Below are 18968 nucleotides of genomic sequence, written 5' to 3'. Positions count from 1 at the left end.
GAGATGTGCCTTGCCTGGGCTCAGCCATGGTGGTCCCTTTGCCTTCTCCTCCCACCCAGCCACTGATAGCCATGTCCTGCACCACATCCTTGAAGGAGCCTCCAGCTTCCCCACCTTGTCATAGCCTCCCACATCCTCAGCAACTTCTGTGTTTCCCATCATGTTCCCAATGATTTTCTTTACTTTGTACACAGTCACCCCAGAGATTTCATGGCTTTGTCTTCTCCAAAATGCTTGATACCATGGCGGTAACTCCACAAACATCGGGTTTGACTTAGTGAGTGGCATCCATGGATGAGTTATAAGATTTCCCTGAAATGCCAATGTGCAAGCTCCTCAGAGCTTCTTGTGGCTTTTCTCCAGATTCCTATCTTCACCAAGGCCCCTCTTCTCTTAGTTTCCTTGCTCAGCCACAGTTCTCCTGATGCTGCTGGTCCAATACCTCATTGCCAATCACCTTTCCTCCAGTCAGGTCTAGCACCAGGCAGTTCCTCTACCCTTTTGTTCTTACTTCTTAAGCAGACAGTGTGCGTTGCATTGGTTCTCCTAACCAGTGTGTACTATTATAGCTCTTAGGTTTTTAGCATTAATTTTCCTTTTCAAAGAAAAGGATTTTTCTTTGACGCAAACCTCACTTCTTTCATTCCGTAAAGACAATCATAATTTCAGCAATGCTATTAATGAGAACAAAGGATTATTTCAGATAGAATTAGTGTGTTTATTTAGAGGAAAGGATAAATATGCAAAACAACAAGGTAGACTGACCAAAGTGGGGTTTTAAGATCTCTTTCTGGCCCTAAATATTACTTGACTGAAAGTCTGAAGTGAATAATGTGATATATTAAATAAAGAACATAAAACCAAAGGGCAACTTTTTAGATTTATTACAGGACATCTTTTTAATAAGTATTCACTGGGTATGATATCAACCTTCATAATAACTAGTACAAAGGATATACATGAAGACATGAAAGCAGCAAGGAATCTCAGAAATCATGATTGTTGGGGCTGTCTGCCGTCGGACATGCATTAGTAAATCCTAATAGAGTTAATGGGATTTGTGCAGCAAAGTAAAGTGTAGTCCTTATTTTGAAGACAATTATAGGATGATGAAGAGCTGTGTTAAGGAATGGCAATGCAAAACCAGCAGCCCTATGTATAATGTGAATAGAATAAAGAACAATGCCACAGGGAAAGACACCAAGGAAAGTAAAACAATCACTTGAAAAGCTGTGTGTTCAGCATATAATAAATATTTTAAGAAGCCAGAGAGATCTTTGAGAACTGATGTGAGCTTTAAAGTTTATAAGAATTTTATTGGAACTTGAAAAGAAAAAAAGAAAGGAAACATAAAAATTATCCTAAAAAAAAAAAAAAAAAAAAAAAAAAAAGCCAAGCACAAAAGGCAAGAAAACAAAGAGTTTATAAGCTAAGACGGAGCAGATAGTTTGTTATAAATATTGGTAAGGAAAAATAAGGATGTTAATGACTGATGATAGTATTACGGTTAAAAATATCTTTAATTAATAATACATGTAACGTTCATTTAATAGTAAAATAAGTTAAAAATAAGGTAAACATATTACTGTACATATTAATTCATATTTATTCTTGGCTGGAGTAGATCAAAAATCTTACTTTAATAAGCACTAGCATAACTAAAACAGAGTTGGCAAAATATCAGACCTGGCTGCACTGCACTGTGAAACTGAAGGGAGCTCAGGTCTGTGTGAAAGCAGCGATGTCCTGGGGAGAAAGAGCTCATGGTGCAGGGATGGAGGCAACATGCACATCACACTGCCAGCCCACCTTCACCGCACCGAGTGACATTGGAGGGTTAAGGAGAGCCTGTCCCTGGTATGCTCTGTAACTTTGGGCTGGTAATGCAGTGCTTTGGCATAAGGACTGGCTGGGAAATTTGTGAGCATGTCATTTAGTTGACTGACTGAAGGAGAATCAGAACCATTAAGCTTAAAAGATGGAAAAGACGAAGGATATTGTTGTTCCCTCCTACTGCAGAATCATTCCTTTCAGCAAGATTTCCAAAATTTCATATAATCTCATATTCAACACCACGAATTATAGGATTGGCATTCCTTTCTTAAGAAACCCCTCCCTGCTCTGACAGAAGTCTCCATGTTAATGTAAATCCCGAGAACTGGCCCAGATCCCTTTGATTTGATAGCTTCCGCCTGAATGTTTGTGGAAGATCTTTTAGGCATGTTTTGTACCTTGTAAATGTGGATTAAGGAACACTTTGAAAAACAAACACAAAACAGATTGCAGGCTCTCAGGCTTGACCAGAGTAGTATTTTACAGAAGACTCGAGTTCAGAGCTGACGTATTGGCTTATGTGTCAGTGAGAATAATGCAGCCCTCAGGCAACGCACTGACTCTCTCTAGGGGGATGTTCAGCATCTATCTTTCAATAGCAACTTTGTTTACCAGTGGAGAGCAAGTATTGGCGGGAGTCTAAATAAAAGCATTAATTTTCTTTTTCATCTTCATCTGGCTGCTAATGAGCAGATTAGACTTTTTCATAATCTGCAAAATATAATATACCTCTCTGCACATCTCATTTGTGACAGATTGGTGAGCAATGGCTAATGGCTGCTGGCTGTTGAACTTGGAGTTTGGTGTTTGGCTGGGAGCATTTGTGTTTCTGTAATTTTCTTTTGCTTTATGTTTAAAATATATATATATATATGTTCAGAGTTAAAAAAAAAAAAAAAAAAAAAAGAAGAAGTCTCTACTTTGCAGTGAGTTTTACAAATGTTTTCTTATGCAGTGTTTTCTTATGCAGTGTTTTTCCCTACCTATCCCTATACACAGACTTGACCCCAAAGATCTATGGAATATCAGTATCAATAGTATAAACTGACATAGCTGGAACATATGTTTAATTTGCATTATGATAGTTCTTTTTTTCTGGTTGAACACTTGTTTTGCTTAACCATTAGCTATTACCATGTTTGATTTTGGTTCTTATATTTCCATGGGCATCAGACCCATCACCAGATCTTGTTTCCCATCTCATATTCCAGCTCCTCTAGTGTGAGCTGGCATTCCATTGCTGCTACTTTTTCCCTCCCCTCTTGTTTAACTAAGACAGGACACACTTTTCTATTATTTTAATTGTTAATAACTTTTCATTAGCCTTACTTCATCCACAGAAAATCTTAACCTTTTACTCCAAAAGATTCCTTCATTCTCCCTCATCCCATGGACACAGAGCCCCACAATGACCCCATTGACTTTCGAATTCCCTATTACTTTCTTCAACTTTCTCACGCTTCCAGTTTGACTGTGGCCTTTTCTCTCTAAATTGCTTTGTATTGTATACTCTCTTCTATGCTTTTCCTTACCAAAAGGATTGCCTCGCCTTGCAAGGCAAGCATCCTACATTTCCTTACATTTTCTTGTATTGTGTTTGCTCATGCCTCTTAGGTTGTGAGCTCTGTTGAGCTCAATTTCCATTCTTTTCTTAGCACAATTCACCTCTTGTAAAGTTCTGTATATACCCATGGTGCTAGTCAAAATAATAATAATAATAATTCATTCATTTGCTTTACATTTTTACATTCTCATTCAAGCTAATATGCATTTTTGAGCCATGCAAATACTGTTTCTAGATTTTAAACCACCCAACCATGTGTAACCATCTTAGAAAGTGAATCGTGATTTAAAATACTCATTAAGATAGCTTTTTTCTCCTCTCAGCCTGAAGTACTGCAAGTTTTTTAAACTGGAAGTGGTTTAGATCTTTTCAGTATATAGTTAATCTGCACCATATATTTTTTAGCTTTTTCATTTTATGCAATTAAACTCCATTTGACTTTAGCCACCCGATATGGCCCACTGTACAATTTACTCTGTTTTAAAATAAGTAGGTATATGAATTGATAAAAAGAGTCACACCTAAAAATATTTTTAATTTTTTGTGATGTTCTACACTTATAATATTTTAGGTACCTTAGCTACAGCACTTGACCTACACACGGCTGTTTTGCAATGGAATATAAAAAGTAATACAGAAATTATTCTTAGTGAGATTAAAGTCTAGGTTCATCACTCATTAAATAGTACTTTCACAATATTTTGTCATGTTCAGATCTGGAATTTGAATTACAAATTAGATGGAGGCGAAAATTCTTGGGCTTCTCAGATGCTGTAGAGGTTTGGAAAACAAAGCCCCCCCTTAACAGAAAAACTTTATTTGTAAGAACAATTTTTTGTCCAACACTGTTTGCTTAACTCCACCTGTATTTTTTCAAATGAGTGATTAGTAGTAGTATTATGTATTTACACAATTTCTTTCATTTCAGCCTATTGGTAAGCAGTTTTGTTTTGCAGTATGCCATGCACATAACTGAAGAACCCTTTTAGGAAAAATCCAATTTTTTTACTCTTTAATCTTATAAATAACTAGTTATATTCAAAAAAAAAAAAAGCAAACAAACAAAGAAACAAAAAACAATACTGAAGGCAAAGGAATTTAAATATTTAAAGATTGCAGGTTTTTGCTGTACGTGCTCCTTTTAGCTGAATGCTGTAATTTTGCAAAACCTCAGAAAGTACCATCAGCAATAGCATGTATCCCAAGCTGGACCACCTTCCACAGAAAATCTCTTCCAAAGAGCAATGCCAAGTGACCTGGGATGAATGAGAAGTTAGTCTTTCATTTCCATTATGAGGTCTGAGTTGCTCTCATTAGAGAGGAAGCTCTTGAAGGTTAGTGAAATTTGCTTGGCCAGCTGATGAATCTGTCCATGACCTGGCCTGACACAACCATCCTCCTCACAAAAGAGTACAAGCAGAGTGGCTCTCAGCTATGTCCTCTCAGATTGCTTCTAGTGATGAGCCAGGACTAATGAAAAAGGGTAATACTGAGCATCAGAGACAGAGGCTATGTGGCTAAGCTTAGCCACTTACAACATAAAGAGTATTTCAAATCCCATGCCACAATGTACTTCTTTTCCTGAGGGTAAAATCCAGAGCACCTACATTGCTCTACCTGGGAAACAATTCAGTTAATCCAGGCAAATTCATTTCTTCTGTGCAAAGGGTTTTAAAAAGTCTTCTGGAGAAATGTATATACGCCTCCATGGAGAAGAACACTGTCTGGGACATATGCTGTCTTTTCCTGTGCAGTACCCATCAGTGTTACCCTACCAGCTTGTAGTTGGTGTCCAATGGCTCCAGCTTCTGTAAAGTCATGATGAGAGGTTTGGGCCATTGCTAGAGACATTATTGTCATTTCTTCTGAGGAAGACAAGAAGGCTGCTGGTCAAATCTTTACATGGATAACTTTCTTCCATAAAAAATACAGCAGGTTACGATCATAGAATCATAGAGTTTGGAAAAGACCCATAGGCCAACCCATCAAGGCCAACCATCATCTAACTCTACAAGTCCACCACTAAACCATGTCCCTAAGCATCATGTCCACACGTGCACATCCCTAAATACCTCCTAAATACCTCCAGGGATGGTGTATCTAACACTTCCCTGGGCAGCCCGGTCTATTGCCTAATCACTGTTTCTGTGAAGAAATTCTTCCTGTCATCTAATCCAAACCTCCCCTGGTGCAACTTGAGGCCATTTCTCCACATCCTAAATTAGACACACAAGAAAAAAAAAAAATTATATTTCTGCATCTCTGTAACTTCTTTTCAACATCAGACTCTTAAGAATGCAGCTCTTTGCTGCAGATTGCTGCTTTCAGTGGTCACATTGTTGTCTTCAGCATTGTTTGTGTATGTTACTGAATGGACTGAAAGATGGTAGTCTCCCAATCTGAATCAATGCCTTCTGTCTGAACTAAATCCAGACTGCTCGCCATCCTTTTCTAGTCTGCAGACACTTCCCTTGTTTTGTTCTCTCTCTTGTTCTCAACTTCCCTGTGAAATGTTGCAAATCCATTACAAAATGTCACAACCCCAAGCAAACCAAGTGGTTAAGGAAAAACAGGAAGAGAAAAATGAGATTTGTGTTTAACTTACTATTTAAATTACTATGTGTGAGGGCTCTACAGATTGCAGCATCCATGTTTTTGTTGTTGTTGTTTGTTTGTTTGTTTGTTTTAATCTATTTCTAATTTGTCAGATGTTATGACAGAAATTGTGGTACTTCAGTCATTTTTTTGTAACATACTGAAGAAATCGGGAACATGATACTATTTAGGCCAGCGTACAACAAGAGACACAGAATCATATTTTTTTCTTTTATTTGTGTTCTGTTTGCCAAATTATAAAATGCAGCTAGAAATACAGCTACTTGGACAAGGTACTGAGATGCAAACAAGATAGCTGCTCCCTGGGAGCTTGTTTATATGCAGACTTTTTGCCTCTGAAAATGGTGTAACATATTTGGGCAAGCCTATGAATGTAGTAGCTACCACGGAGTATCTAATACTCTCTGTAGACACATTCTACATTCCCCCAGGTCTCTGTGTATATATCTACACACACACACACGCATATATATATTCTGTTTTTATTTGTGTAATTTTACACCAAGACTCCTGTTGCAAAGTATTAGAAAATGACAACTCAATAAAAATCAGCCATTTCACACACACCCCACGTGTAGTGTGTCTTTAAGATCGTCTACCATATCTTGGAGGAATAAGGCCTACTGGAGAAATGATTCAGCAACGTATGCAAAAATGTGCTTAAAAATAAGTGTTTGATTCAGTGATAGGCTGAGTCAATCCCATAGTTGTTGCCCTAGGAATAATAGGATTTTTCCTCCAAAAACTATGCTAGTAAAATGTTGTCCAGAGGAGTTTAAATGGTTAAAATGTGGCATTTTTGCCTCTCCTAGACTTTACTTCTTTTTTTGAACATAATTTCAATTCTTCTAATCAATCGTTAAATTAGTGAATCTTAATCTGAGCTATTTCTAATAATATCTCATAGTTCTAGACTAGATCTTTCTTACCTTGCTATACAACAGTTTATATATTTCATTTATTATCGGTGCTTATTTTAATTAGAGAATATTTATTTTATTTGTATTTATACTATATTTTATAACTTTTAATGCATCACATTTTTCATAATTAAAATGTCTAAAGAATTGACTTAGCAGAGCACGTACTGTTACAATTTGGTTTATGCTGAACTGATCTTTAATGCTGCAATTAAGTCCTGATCACAGCAGATATTCATGCTTTGCGTGTCTTTGTTCTCCATAGCTCCAACGGAAGCTCCATTACATCCTCACCTAGGTAGGTGATTTGTCATTCTTATTACTAAAACTCAGAAATATTAACTTTATTATAATAAACAATCTGTAAGGTCATATGAAATGAGCTCTGGGGAATTCAAATAAAAATGAGACTCATATAAAATGAATTGAATTATGTCTAACTCTGATTAGTTGTTTTTTTCATTGTGATTTTTATTGCTGTTTATTTATCACCTTTGAGCCTTTGCAGTGTGAGTATATCATGCCACAAAGCCTTTCTTCCTAGCTGTGCATTACGGCACCCATTTTCATCAGGACACATAACCCCCAGTGTGTCACACCAATTCAGGGTCACTGAATTTTGTCCCCATGCACCTACAAGTTGCACCTAGGAGAGTTCCTGTCCTGCTCCCAAAGCAGGGCATGGAGCACATCACAAAGCTCCAGTTATTCTCACCAACTATTGAGTTGCAATTTGGTTAATGTGGGCAAGATTCTGGCATCCTTGCTCAGTTTGACTAACATGAGTCCGTCACTTCATTCATTTGAGGGAAGTATTTGTAGAAAATGGTCTGTTTAATAGAAATACTGGTGCTCAAGTTTGGGAGGTAATATATTTTGGTCATTATACTTAAATGTTCAAAAGCACCCTGGCAAATCTAGGGTGAAAGTTGTAGTCTAAAGTGTGCAGACCAATAGTTGGAAATATTTACGTAATATAACTCACAGCTTAGATACTTTAAATGAATTGATCTTTACTGCTATCAGTATATATTAGATGACTGCATCTTTTCATGGCCATAACACTTAGGTAATAGACTGGGAGACCTCTTAATTTTTTGTGGTACTATGGTCCAGAGTAAGGGAAAAAAAAAAACAAAAACAAAAAAAAACAAACAAAAAAAAAACCCACTGCTTTTCTAACTAATGCACTTTAAGTATTACTTCCTCATTTTACATTGTATTACTGTAGCTCTAGGAAAGACAATACTTTGTCAAAACAAGAAAATACCTGCTGATTAAGCTGGGTTTTTCATATTGCACTTTCTTTTATTTTAGCTGAAATGCACAGTGACAGCATTATCCTACGAGATGACTTTGACTCTTACCATCAGCAAGAATTGAATCCTAACATGTGGTGAGTTTCAGACTTCTGCTTCCCTTTATATACATCTTAGCAAATTAATACATTTTGTTTATTACAGTGACATATCTATATTATATGAATTCCTAGATACCTCAGATCATATTGGTTTAGCTTAATCCATAAGGACCTACATATATTAACTTATTAATTCATTGATTAATGATTGAACAAGAAATTCTAAGCCCATTAACATGAGTGGCAAATTCATGTTGACTTCAAATTTTGAATTAATCCAAAAATAGAAAGAAGTAGAGCTGAACTCACTCAATATTTTTGTGTGAAAATATTGATTTCTTCAGATCAAAGCTTTTCATTGAAAAGGTGCTGAATTTCAATATTTAAACTTTGTTTTTCAATTATATTTTCATTTCCTGTTCATGAAGTACATATTTCTGGTGAAGCTAACTATTTTTTCTTTTCTTTTTTTCATGGAAGGCAAGAATTTCCTTATCTTTTGTATTGCATAGGAAGGGAAAGCTCTTGCCTTTCTGGTACTGTACTGTAGTTCCTAATTCCTATTTTTTATCATTTAACAGGATTCCTGAGCAGGGTCATATACATTATCACAATTTATGTTTGAAACAGCAAGGACAGGTTGTTATTATTTCTTAAGCAGTACATGCTCAAGTGCACCATCATAGTGACAGAGTACCATTTTGTATGGTATATGTGTACTTATTAAAGGAAGAAGTTACAAGTCTCTTGTAGTGCAGAACTGATTTTACACTACATAGTTAATATGTCTAATGATCATTTTGTAGCCAGATAAACACATCTATTGGTCTTAACATAAGGTTTTAAAGGTTGGGGTCACTTTTTTAATATGACGTTGTTACTGTTTTTTATTTTATTTTTATTTTTATTTTATTCCCTCCAATCCTAATTCATAAATATAACTAATTGGATTGATTTCATTCATACAACATAGAAATATTTTAATGGGTTAGTTTAGTTTTTTCAGATAAAACAAGCTTTGTAGCAGCTACCATTTGTTAGTTAGGATTACATATATTCTTTGAAATCTAACTTTGCTTTCTTTTTTATTAAGGTCTCACAGTTTTCCATCTTTGCATGTCTTTCATGGTTTCACCAACTTATGTAAAAAGATTACGGTTTGTGGAATGCTACAGATATTTTTCTTTTACACATACTTATTGAATTACTTTTTAGTATATGCCTAGTATTTTTCCTCCTTTTGTTCCTTTTACATTATCTCTTTAAATGATTTTTTTTTTTTCTGGACAGATGCATTAGGGACTTGGAATGCTATAATATTAAAAAAAAAAAAAAAGGAAAAAAGAAAAATAGCAACAAAAAAAAAATGTTTCTTTGTGGGAATGAATAGATCAAGGACTTTTAATGGGTTACAGAATAGCTGCCAAGGTAGATAGCTTTAACAGCAGTGTGTTAAATGGACTTGAGTGGAAGGAAATGAGAGGAGGCATTATTTCCCTGCAGATGTCTCATAACTCACAGAGGGCCTGTCTGTTGGGAGCCTCCATAATTTATTTATCCATTGCTCTCTTATCTTTAAATTCACCCTTGCTTTTCAGAAATCTCAGTAGAGAAATTTCAGACTAAAAGAGGCCCCAGTCTCCTGGTCCTTTTGTTCCTGAGATTTGGATGTGCTCCCCATGGAATAACCTTGACCCACCTTGGCTGGTGGGTGAGTGCACAGAGCTGTGTGCTGGGAGAAAGTCCTAAAACTCACTGCAGTCCTGTGACAGATGCCTTGATATCCCTGTAATGACACCAGAAAGCCAACATCTTCAGCAATGCTAAATGGAAGTGGAGCACAAATAAAAGAAAACTATAATGAGGTGTCATGAGCTTTTCTGCATAAAGGATTTCTACAGTAGCTCTCCCTCCAGTGAAGAGCTGCTTAGTGGCAGAAAGCTCATTCTCATTTGACTGTCTGGTGGGAGTTAAATCAGGGATTATTAACAGTTTACGCCATCCATCCTAAAATTGCATTTTTCCCCTGGCAGCTGCTAAAATCCCATCTTTATCACAAACAATTGCAGTAACTGCTGGAGCAGGATTCCCAGCCCTGCTCTGGCCCTGGTCTGCTGTGCTCGGAGTGTGGTAGCAGCTGCCTTGTGCACCAACACTCCAGTGGTGCCTTGTCACCAGGGGCCAGTTAGACTAAGCCCCTCTAATAATTTCTGAAGCCATTATTTGTGTAAAGATGAAAAGAGAGGTGTTAATACTTTCCTATGGCCTTTTCTTCCCAGATACTATGCAGCAGTGGCTTGGGTGTGATTAGCATTTTTCCCCTCCTCCTGATCTGCTCTCTGGCATGTGCAACTCTGGACAGAGATGTGCAGTACAAGTGCACAAGCAAAGCCTTTTATAGGTTGTGTGTGTGTCTAATTTTATGAGTCCCAGCAGAGCTGGTGTGCCACTCCATCGCTGGAAGAGGCCCCACATCAAATAACTATTTTGCACAGGGGCACTGTATGATTTTGAGAGTGTCTGCCTGTTTTTTATGGATTTCTGGTCTTTTAAATGAATTAAAAGACACATCCCAGCCAGCAACCATCTGTTTCTTCAGAGACTCAGGAGGAGGGAAGGGGTGGCCACGGGTGTTTCTGGAGCTGTGAGAGGAGGAGAAAGGAAGGGATGGGATGGGGTTCTTTGTAAACACAATAATCAGAGCATCTGGGAATGGGTTCCTGACCAAATCACAGTTTGGTTAGTGAGAGAAGACAGGAAAAGCTGTTGAAGTAGTACAGAAAGAGGAAGGGAGGAGGCAGCAGGAGAGGAGACAACAGGTGAAGCAAGAAGCAGGGAGAACTTCTGTTCTGGGAACGAAGGAACTGTAGCACATCTTATCTCTTCCATTTTCTTGGGACTCAACCACCATGGAGATTTCCTTGTGTAGTGTGTCCAACTAATTTTTATATTGCTGTCTTCCAACAAGCAATAATGTCAGAAAGTGACTATTTTTAAAAGCTGTTAACCCACAGACACACACCTGTTTATTTAAGCAAAGATTTCCTCATTTCTCTCAACTCATTTGCTACATGCTTTACAAAGATCTCCCTTCTGAAATAAATATGACTCATGGATTCGTAAATTAACATCTCTCTTTCCATGCCTAATATGTATTCGGTGTGTAAGTTAAGGTAGTTAAGTGAATCCCACTCTGTGGTCAACATACCACTGACAGCCATGAAGAGTTCACAGCTGACTTGCAGAACTAATTAGACAGTAATGTTTATTGTATTTTTCAATGAAAAGTTTAATAGCACAGGTGTTTTCTGGTCCATAGGACTTGCTGAAAACTGGCAGGAGTGTGTTAGTTCAGAAAGCTCAAAAACCGTGAAAGTAATTGGTTTTCTTTGTAGGGAAAGGAAATCTGCATCATGTAAACATAAACACAGGGAGCCCATGCACGGGGAAGCCTCAGTTTTCAATCCTTTAGGGGAGGAAAGGCTTAATCAGAACCTTTTGAAGGCAGAACTGCATGTTTCCAATTTCTGGAAAGGTTGTTTGCTTTTTGAGGTTCTGGTTGATACTTCTGATGAATACTTTGTTGTAGCAGAAGAGAAGCAAGTTTTTGTGCATCTTGTTCAAACTTTCTGGAACACGTGGTCTGTGTCTTGCAAGAGAAAAGTCCAGGTGGTGGCTGAATGAGTAAAGGCCCAGTATAGGTGGTGTCTGGAAGACTGTCTAGTTCATTGGGCACCTGCTTCTGTGATCATTTTGCCTCCATGTATCCTCATAACCTCCATGTAACTCTTCTCATGGTAGAGTATAAAAATGTTGCTATATAACAACTAAAACAGTCCAACAAGAACAAATCTAGAAAAAAAATAATATATATATATATATAAAAAACTATATATATATATGTATATATATCCTAATGGTAAATGACTTAATCTTGGGACAAAAAAGTGGGGGGAAGGCGGAGGGGAGGTGTGAATGAAGCAAATGCATATATTAGTAGAGATGCTGGCATTAATACATATTAATACATGGATAAAACACAGTTTTAACAGTAGGGATGAAGACAACAGGGGATTCCATAAATTTAATAAAGAAAAACACTGTATGGAAGCTGTAGCTGGCTAAACTCTCCTTCCCAACCTGATGCCATGTTTCATCTCAAAGCCCATTGGCACTTCAAACAGCAATCACTTACAAAAGATAGACTCTTCAAAGATGACATGAAGAAAAGCTGAGCAAGTAAAATCAATCAATAAGAAACAGGCTCCATCACTTATTCATAGTACATGAGAAATGACAGTGATATTTCCAGTGGCAAAGAGGTGGAGGAAAGCTTTGTGACAGGAGAGAGAGGTCCTAAAGTGGTTTTGAAATTGCAGTAAAACTGTGGGATTAAACTTCAGAAAGATTTATGTTTTAAAATCTCTTGGCAGTTTGAGATGTTTATCTTCTTTATAGTCCAGACATCACAAAAGACATCAGTCAATATAATGTCCACAAACTCAGGTATTGTAGAGGGAAACGAGATGACAAATAGCAATGAGGAAACAGCAGATGTTTCCCCTTCAGCAAAGTGAAGAACAATAACTGAGAGAGGTGGGACTCTCTAGGCCGGGGATGAGAGTGATGGCAGGTCTATAGAGAAGGCATCTAGATGAATATGACAAACGACAACAGTGGCAATGAAAATGAGCAGTGAAGAGAAGACTGAAATGATTTTAATGTGCTAAGATTTTAGACCAGGCAGGTGAGAAAGATAATGTAAAAAGCTACACCTAGACAGAGCGATTAATATTGTCTCCTGGTTATAAGAATGGTAAAGAAGTTAACCTTACTGTCTGCACCTGGAGAGAAGCAAATTGGATCATTTCTAAGCACTTAATATGATGACAGTGGTCTGAGGAACAGCAGATCAGTTTTCTTACTCTTCATACACTTCTGTCAATTTATTGTCAGAAGTGATATATTTCAGAGAGAGCACAAAGGTTTGAATCAGGATTACCAACAGCCATCCAATTTCTGATGAGAGGAGTCATCCTAGAGAAGATGAGTAATGATGAAAGAGCTGTATTAGAAGGACAGCATTTCTAGACTTCCAAACACTTCTCCATATTTCATAGACCACGTTACAGAAGTAGAACAGATGAACAACCAAATCACTGTATATTTACTGAAATACAACGAGTAAAAACTTAAAGTTACCCCTTGGATTAAGTCTGTCCTTTCATGAGGGCATAAGAGTTCCCTACTTAGTTTTCATAGGCAGTTTTCCTGCTATATATGTCTCTGTCTGCATATATCAAGATTTCAGGCAGTTACTCCACTATAAACCCCCAAAATGTAGGGGCAGATAATGAAAATAATGCTCAGAAACAGCCAGGATACTTTAGAATTCCAGGTATTTTTCTTGCCTCTGTTCCCATGTTCTTCAGCTACCAGAATTCAGAGATCAAGTGAAACTTAAGCAATGACAACACAAATACTCCATAAACATTGTTTCTGTGTTTTCTCCTAAAGTACACTTTGGTTCACTCACATGTTCTGTCCCGGAGCTATATTGAAAAATAAAATTATGGGCCAACTACAGCTTCTATAAATAAATATTAATTCATTGAAATCAATAGGAACTACATTACTTTATTAGAGGATTTAATTTTGCTACTTAAATCCAAAATACTATATGCTATCAGTGTGATTTGCTGAATTACTTTAATAATATAGTCATGCAAGAAAAAACCTCAAGGATTTTTTAAATATAACTTTGTTTTTGGCACTGGAAATGAAACTAAGCTTAATCAAATCTCAGATTAAGGAAGCAATTTATTAAGTGGAAAAGAGACATTCATCTTTGACTTCTCTAATGGACGTAGGCATAGGAAAGCCAGCCCTGCACTAAACTGACCCTGGACCAGCTGAAAAGACCCAAAATAACAAATGCAATCAATTATTCACTACATCTATGTATCTGAAAGTGTAACATCTATTCCTCAGGAAAGCTTAGCACTCAGACAGGGTATTGTGCAGGGCATTGTACTCTGTGCAGAGTTAACCCTTTCTGCATAAAGTTACCCCTCTTTTGCTACTCTGGGAAGGTCCCCCAACAGAGTGTCAATGAACTGCAGTTTGCTGTGAGAACAGACCAGAAAATAGCTTCATTTAGTTAAATGTGTATTTTAAAAAATTAGTCAAATGTTATTTCTAAACACTACCAGGGTTTGCAGCAGCCCATTCTTCTTTCCCCAGATCCCGTGGGGAAATGCTGCTCCAGCTCCATGGGCAATGTTACACTTTGACAATGCTACTGGTCTGTTCGAGCCAGAGATTTCATTTGCCCATCCATGCTCATGATGCGCTGATGGTTTTGGGACACGCAGGAATAGAAATATCCCTTTGCAAGCTGTTTACAGAAAGACTTGCAGAGATTTAGCACAGCACCTATTAACAAAAAGACAAGTAAGCATCATAACCTAGGAAAAGAAGTGAAAAAATCAAGGAAATTTGTATAGGATTCAAGTAAGATTCAGGCTTGAGATGAGTCTGTAAAAAGCTCATGATGTTCAACAAGGCCAAGTGCAAGGTCCTGCAGCTGGGCCAGGGAAATCCCAAATACAAACACAGGCTGGGTGGAGAATAGATTGAGAGCAGCTCTGAGGAGAAGGAATTGTAATAATGGCTTTAAACTTAAAGAAAGTAGAATTATTATATGAGATGTTAGGAAGAAATTATTTACTCAGAGTGGTGAGGCACTGGCACAGGCTGCCCAGAGAAGCTGTGGATGCCCCACCCCTGGAGGTGTTCAAGGCCAGGCTGGATGGGGCTTTGGGCAACCTGGGCTGGTGGGAGATGTCTCTGCCCATGGCAGGGGGTTGGAACTGGGTGATATTTAATGTCCCTTCCAACCCAATCCATTCTGTGATTCTGTGATTCTATGATTCTGTGATTCTATGAGCACATATTTTGACAGCAAGTCCCTGTTTTCTTGGGTTTTCACCCTTTCTATCTGATTTCCATTGAGATTCTGTGAAGATCTTCCATCCAGAAATTAGCTGGAGAATTAAAGAGAAAATAAACGCAAACTTTTTGCAAACTGCTAAACTGTATCTGGACTCTATGTGGGAACATTTATTTTGGTGGCACTCTACATTAGAAAAGGTGGCCAAGCTTGAGGCATTTTGTGTGAGAGAAAGCAAAGAAAAAATGGTCTAAACTACCCTTATATAAGTCTCATTGCACTTCAGACTCTAAAAATACCAATTATAAAAGTACAGAGAGAAATCAGAAAAAAATAAGAGGGTTCAAGTGAGTTCACCATTGCTTGCAATGTCATTACATTTGATGTTAAAGGTGAGCTTGGGATGTCTGAAGACAGTGTTGGTCAGCCCTATCTGAGGCAGTTTGGTGAGGGCTGTTTGTCATGGCTCAAGCCAAAAACCAATACTTCAGTCCTTGAGAGAGAGGGCCCTTCCTCTGCTCCTCAGTCAGGCTGCGTGTAAAGTCCTTCATATTAAATTCAGCAACAATTACCAGCCTCTCTGAGATTTTCTGCATACTTATTCCCCTAAAAGGTGAAAAGTCTCACATCCCTCTGTTACTAGGAATAGAGGATATGACAATTATGAATAGAAAGCAGCAGCAAGAAACATGTTAGAGCAACCGGGCTGTAGGAGCTGCTTGGTGCACACTTTCAGGTTTGCAGCCTGCAAGCGAGCAGGGACCATCTCCTCTGTAGGGGCCAGAGTCCTCCAGAAAGATGGGTCTCCTTGCCTGGATGGCAGATGTCAAACTGCCATCAGTCCTGCCTGTCACAGTGTCGCCCCCCCACTCCATTCCAACCCCGTGCCTGAGCTTGGGAATAGACAACCCTGAAGCCAGAGAGGAGCAAGGCTTACAAATTTTCTGCAATGCCTGTTCCTGTTCTTCTCTGGAGGAAGTGTGATGTTCTTGTTTGGAGGAGCTCAATGAGGTGCCCAAAGGCTGAGCTCTGTGCTGGGTCTCGCAGCCCCCATCCATGGTGCATGAGGGCAATAAGGGACTGAAGGCAGACTGACCCTGAGTGATGTGGAGTTTAACAGTTTTCTCTCCAAACCTGAGCTGCTTACTCTGTTCATTTTCATGAATGAGGTTTCTGCCACTGCTGATGGAAAGGTGGTGGATCCAAGGTTATCAAGAAGTGATGCAGGAGAACTGGAGGAGATGACAAAGTTGATGTCAGACCCTGAAACTAATGGCTCAGGCACACATGCTTCAAGGAGCTTTGTAACATTTCTGTAACACCTGGAACATTTCTGAATTCCTTCCTTCCCCGTGATCTTAGGTGGTGTCATAAAATCACTCATCCCCACTGTTTTGTGCCCCCAGGCTGATCCCACTTTCCTTGAACTGTCCTGTTCAAGACATGGTAATTCTGCAGTAGTAGGCTTGCACCTAGTATAACAAACATGCAGTAAGGATTTTGGAAGAACAGTAATTTTGGGATAAATTATATATGTAAAAGCTCTGCCTGGCTTCCTGTTGTGTGACATTTTGCAGCCGATAAGAGACGCTCCTTTTGGGGGGGGGGAAGAGGAGGGGGAGTGGGGAGGTAACAGCGTGCAGAGAGCAAATACCTACCCACAAGGTCCTTTCTTGAGAGGCAGCTCTAGCACATTGTACGTGCCAATGCTCAACCTTTACGTTTAGTTTGAGCACCAAACTGTAACACTCTTATTTTACAGTCTTTAAACCTGATGCAGTCTCCAACATGAGGTTTCTAATTTCCATTTCGAACGTGTTCTGTTCTTCCTGCAGGTCTGAATGCAGAAACTGTGAGGTTGGAGAGCAGTGTGGTGTGATTATGCACGGCAGCGCTGTCACTTTCTGTGAGCCATATGGTCCCCGAGAGCTGGTGAGTGCTTTGCAAGTTTGGTGTTCAGTAGACAGGCTCTTAAGCAAAGTGATAATGCCATGGAAGAGCACCCCAGGAACACCCCAATGTTTCAAAAACTAGATAATAACCAACATTTGTTGCAAAGAAAAAACTCTTGATCTGGTGTATACCTAGGTTATTTAAAATATCTGTTAAAGGCAGAAAAGGCAAGAAAATAGAACTATGTTTTCAAACTGGCATAATTGTCTTTATTTCAGACAATGAAATGTCTTTATTTCAGATAATTCAATTTCAAAGGTTCATTTTTCTTCTCTTATTTTATTAGCTGTGTCCTTTTTCTTTTTTTTTCTTGTTGCTGTTGACAATTGTTAATTTGGTTGTAAAACATCACTTGTGAATAATGCATCTTACAGACTTAAATGCAGCCTGGAGCAAGCACCTGCCAGTCTCGGGAAAGTGTATGTAACAAATTGAGTCACGATGAAGGTGACAGAATTAATTTCATTGGGGTGTAGTTTGGTCATAAAATTGCTGTAAGAAACGACATGGTGCAATTTGCATTAACTTGGGATCATCTGGGTGGGGGAAATGAATTGAAAGATATATAACCAATGCCCACATGCTGCAGCTGACACTGGCAGATAGCTACAATGATGTACATAAATGGGAGTTTTGGAAAGAACTGAAAAATTACAAGACCAGCTCAAAGCCTGTGTAATTCAAAATTAATTTTCATGTTTTCAACTGTATTCTGAATGGAGGGAGATGCTGATGAGAGCTATTTGAAGAGGGTACATGGAAGAGGGCCATAAAACAGAAGTGGTTTTGGCCAGTAATCTTCTCATCATTTGAGACACTGACAATTCTTTTAACAGGGTTAATTTTACATCTTTAGCTGAGATCAAAATTGCACAAATGCAATGTAGATATTGCTGGTATGGTTTACTGAAAGTCATAAACAGCTTTAAAAGTAATTCATAGGTTTTATGGATAAAGAAGAATTTCAGTCATTTCCCTCACAGCCAGCTCCAGCAGGGGAATCCTGACAGTGATGCTAAATTGCCTCTCTGTTACTCTGAATGCTATCCGAATGTGCTGTGCTTCATTAACTGCCTTAAGAAGAGATGCATTGTTATATGTCCTGTGCAAAAATGAAGTCACACCACTGGGACACTTTTCCCACATATTTTTAGCTCATTTTTGGTTGTGGTCTTGAGCATAGGTAACACTCCTATTTACCAAGGGTCCTAGGTATGAGGGGTTTAAAATGTTGTTAATTAGTTGTCTTCTTCCTGCTGACATATAATTTAGCCTACCCCTATTAATCACAAATTGGCTTCAAAATCCAGCATTGGACTGTACTTTCATTGCCACATGATAAAATAGCACTATCGCAGCATCAGGAATTTGGAAAAAATGTATTATGATGCCTAAGCGGCATGATTAAATAATCAGCTGCAAAAATCACCATGCTTATAAACAGCCAGCAGCCTAATAAAGAAAGTGTTTATAAATATTATGGCATTGTTGCAGAAAAAATCAAATTCTTATGAAGGAACGTGTGAGGGGTTTACCATTTTGGGTGAGCACAGGACAGTGTTCTTCCCACAGATTTGACCTAGTTTTATTTTTGGTTATGGACAAAGGTTTTAATTCCAATTTTCTTTGAGCCTACTTGATCCTGATTTGTAGCCATCTTTCATCAATTACACAATGTATCTCTTCCTATCACAACTTTTAAAACCTGTTTCACTTTTCCAACCTTCATGCATTTTTTAGTCCCACTGTTGAGATGACTCTTGAAATCTC

At 38.2% G+C, this 18968-nt stretch overlaps 1 protein-coding gene across 2 annotated transcripts in view; it reads left to right on the top strand.

The window, feature by feature from the left end:
- RELN (reelin) overlaps nt 1-18968 on the top strand; it is a 286617-nt gene that overhangs the window by 117349 nt on the left and 150300 nt on the right. For both annotated transcript variants that reach the window (XM_032192390.1, XM_032192399.1), the window contains exons 5-7: nt 7199-7231; nt 8251-8329; nt 17081-17177. In XM_032192390.1, the coding sequence (XP_032048281.1) occupies nt 7199-7231; nt 8251-8329; nt 17081-17177 (209 nt within the window). The remainder of the gene's footprint in view (nt 1-7198; nt 7232-8250; nt 8330-17080; nt 17178-18968) is intronic.

The sequence above is a fragment of the Aythya fuligula genome, chromosome 1 (assembly GCF_009819795.1).
Source record: "Aythya fuligula isolate bAytFul2 chromosome 1, bAytFul2.pri, whole genome shotgun sequence".
Lineage (NCBI taxonomy): Eukaryota > Metazoa > Chordata > Aves > Anseriformes > Anatidae > Aythya > Aythya fuligula.
The sequence above is the reverse complement of the archived record's forward strand: the minus strand, read 5'-3'. Positions and strand labels throughout refer to the sequence as shown.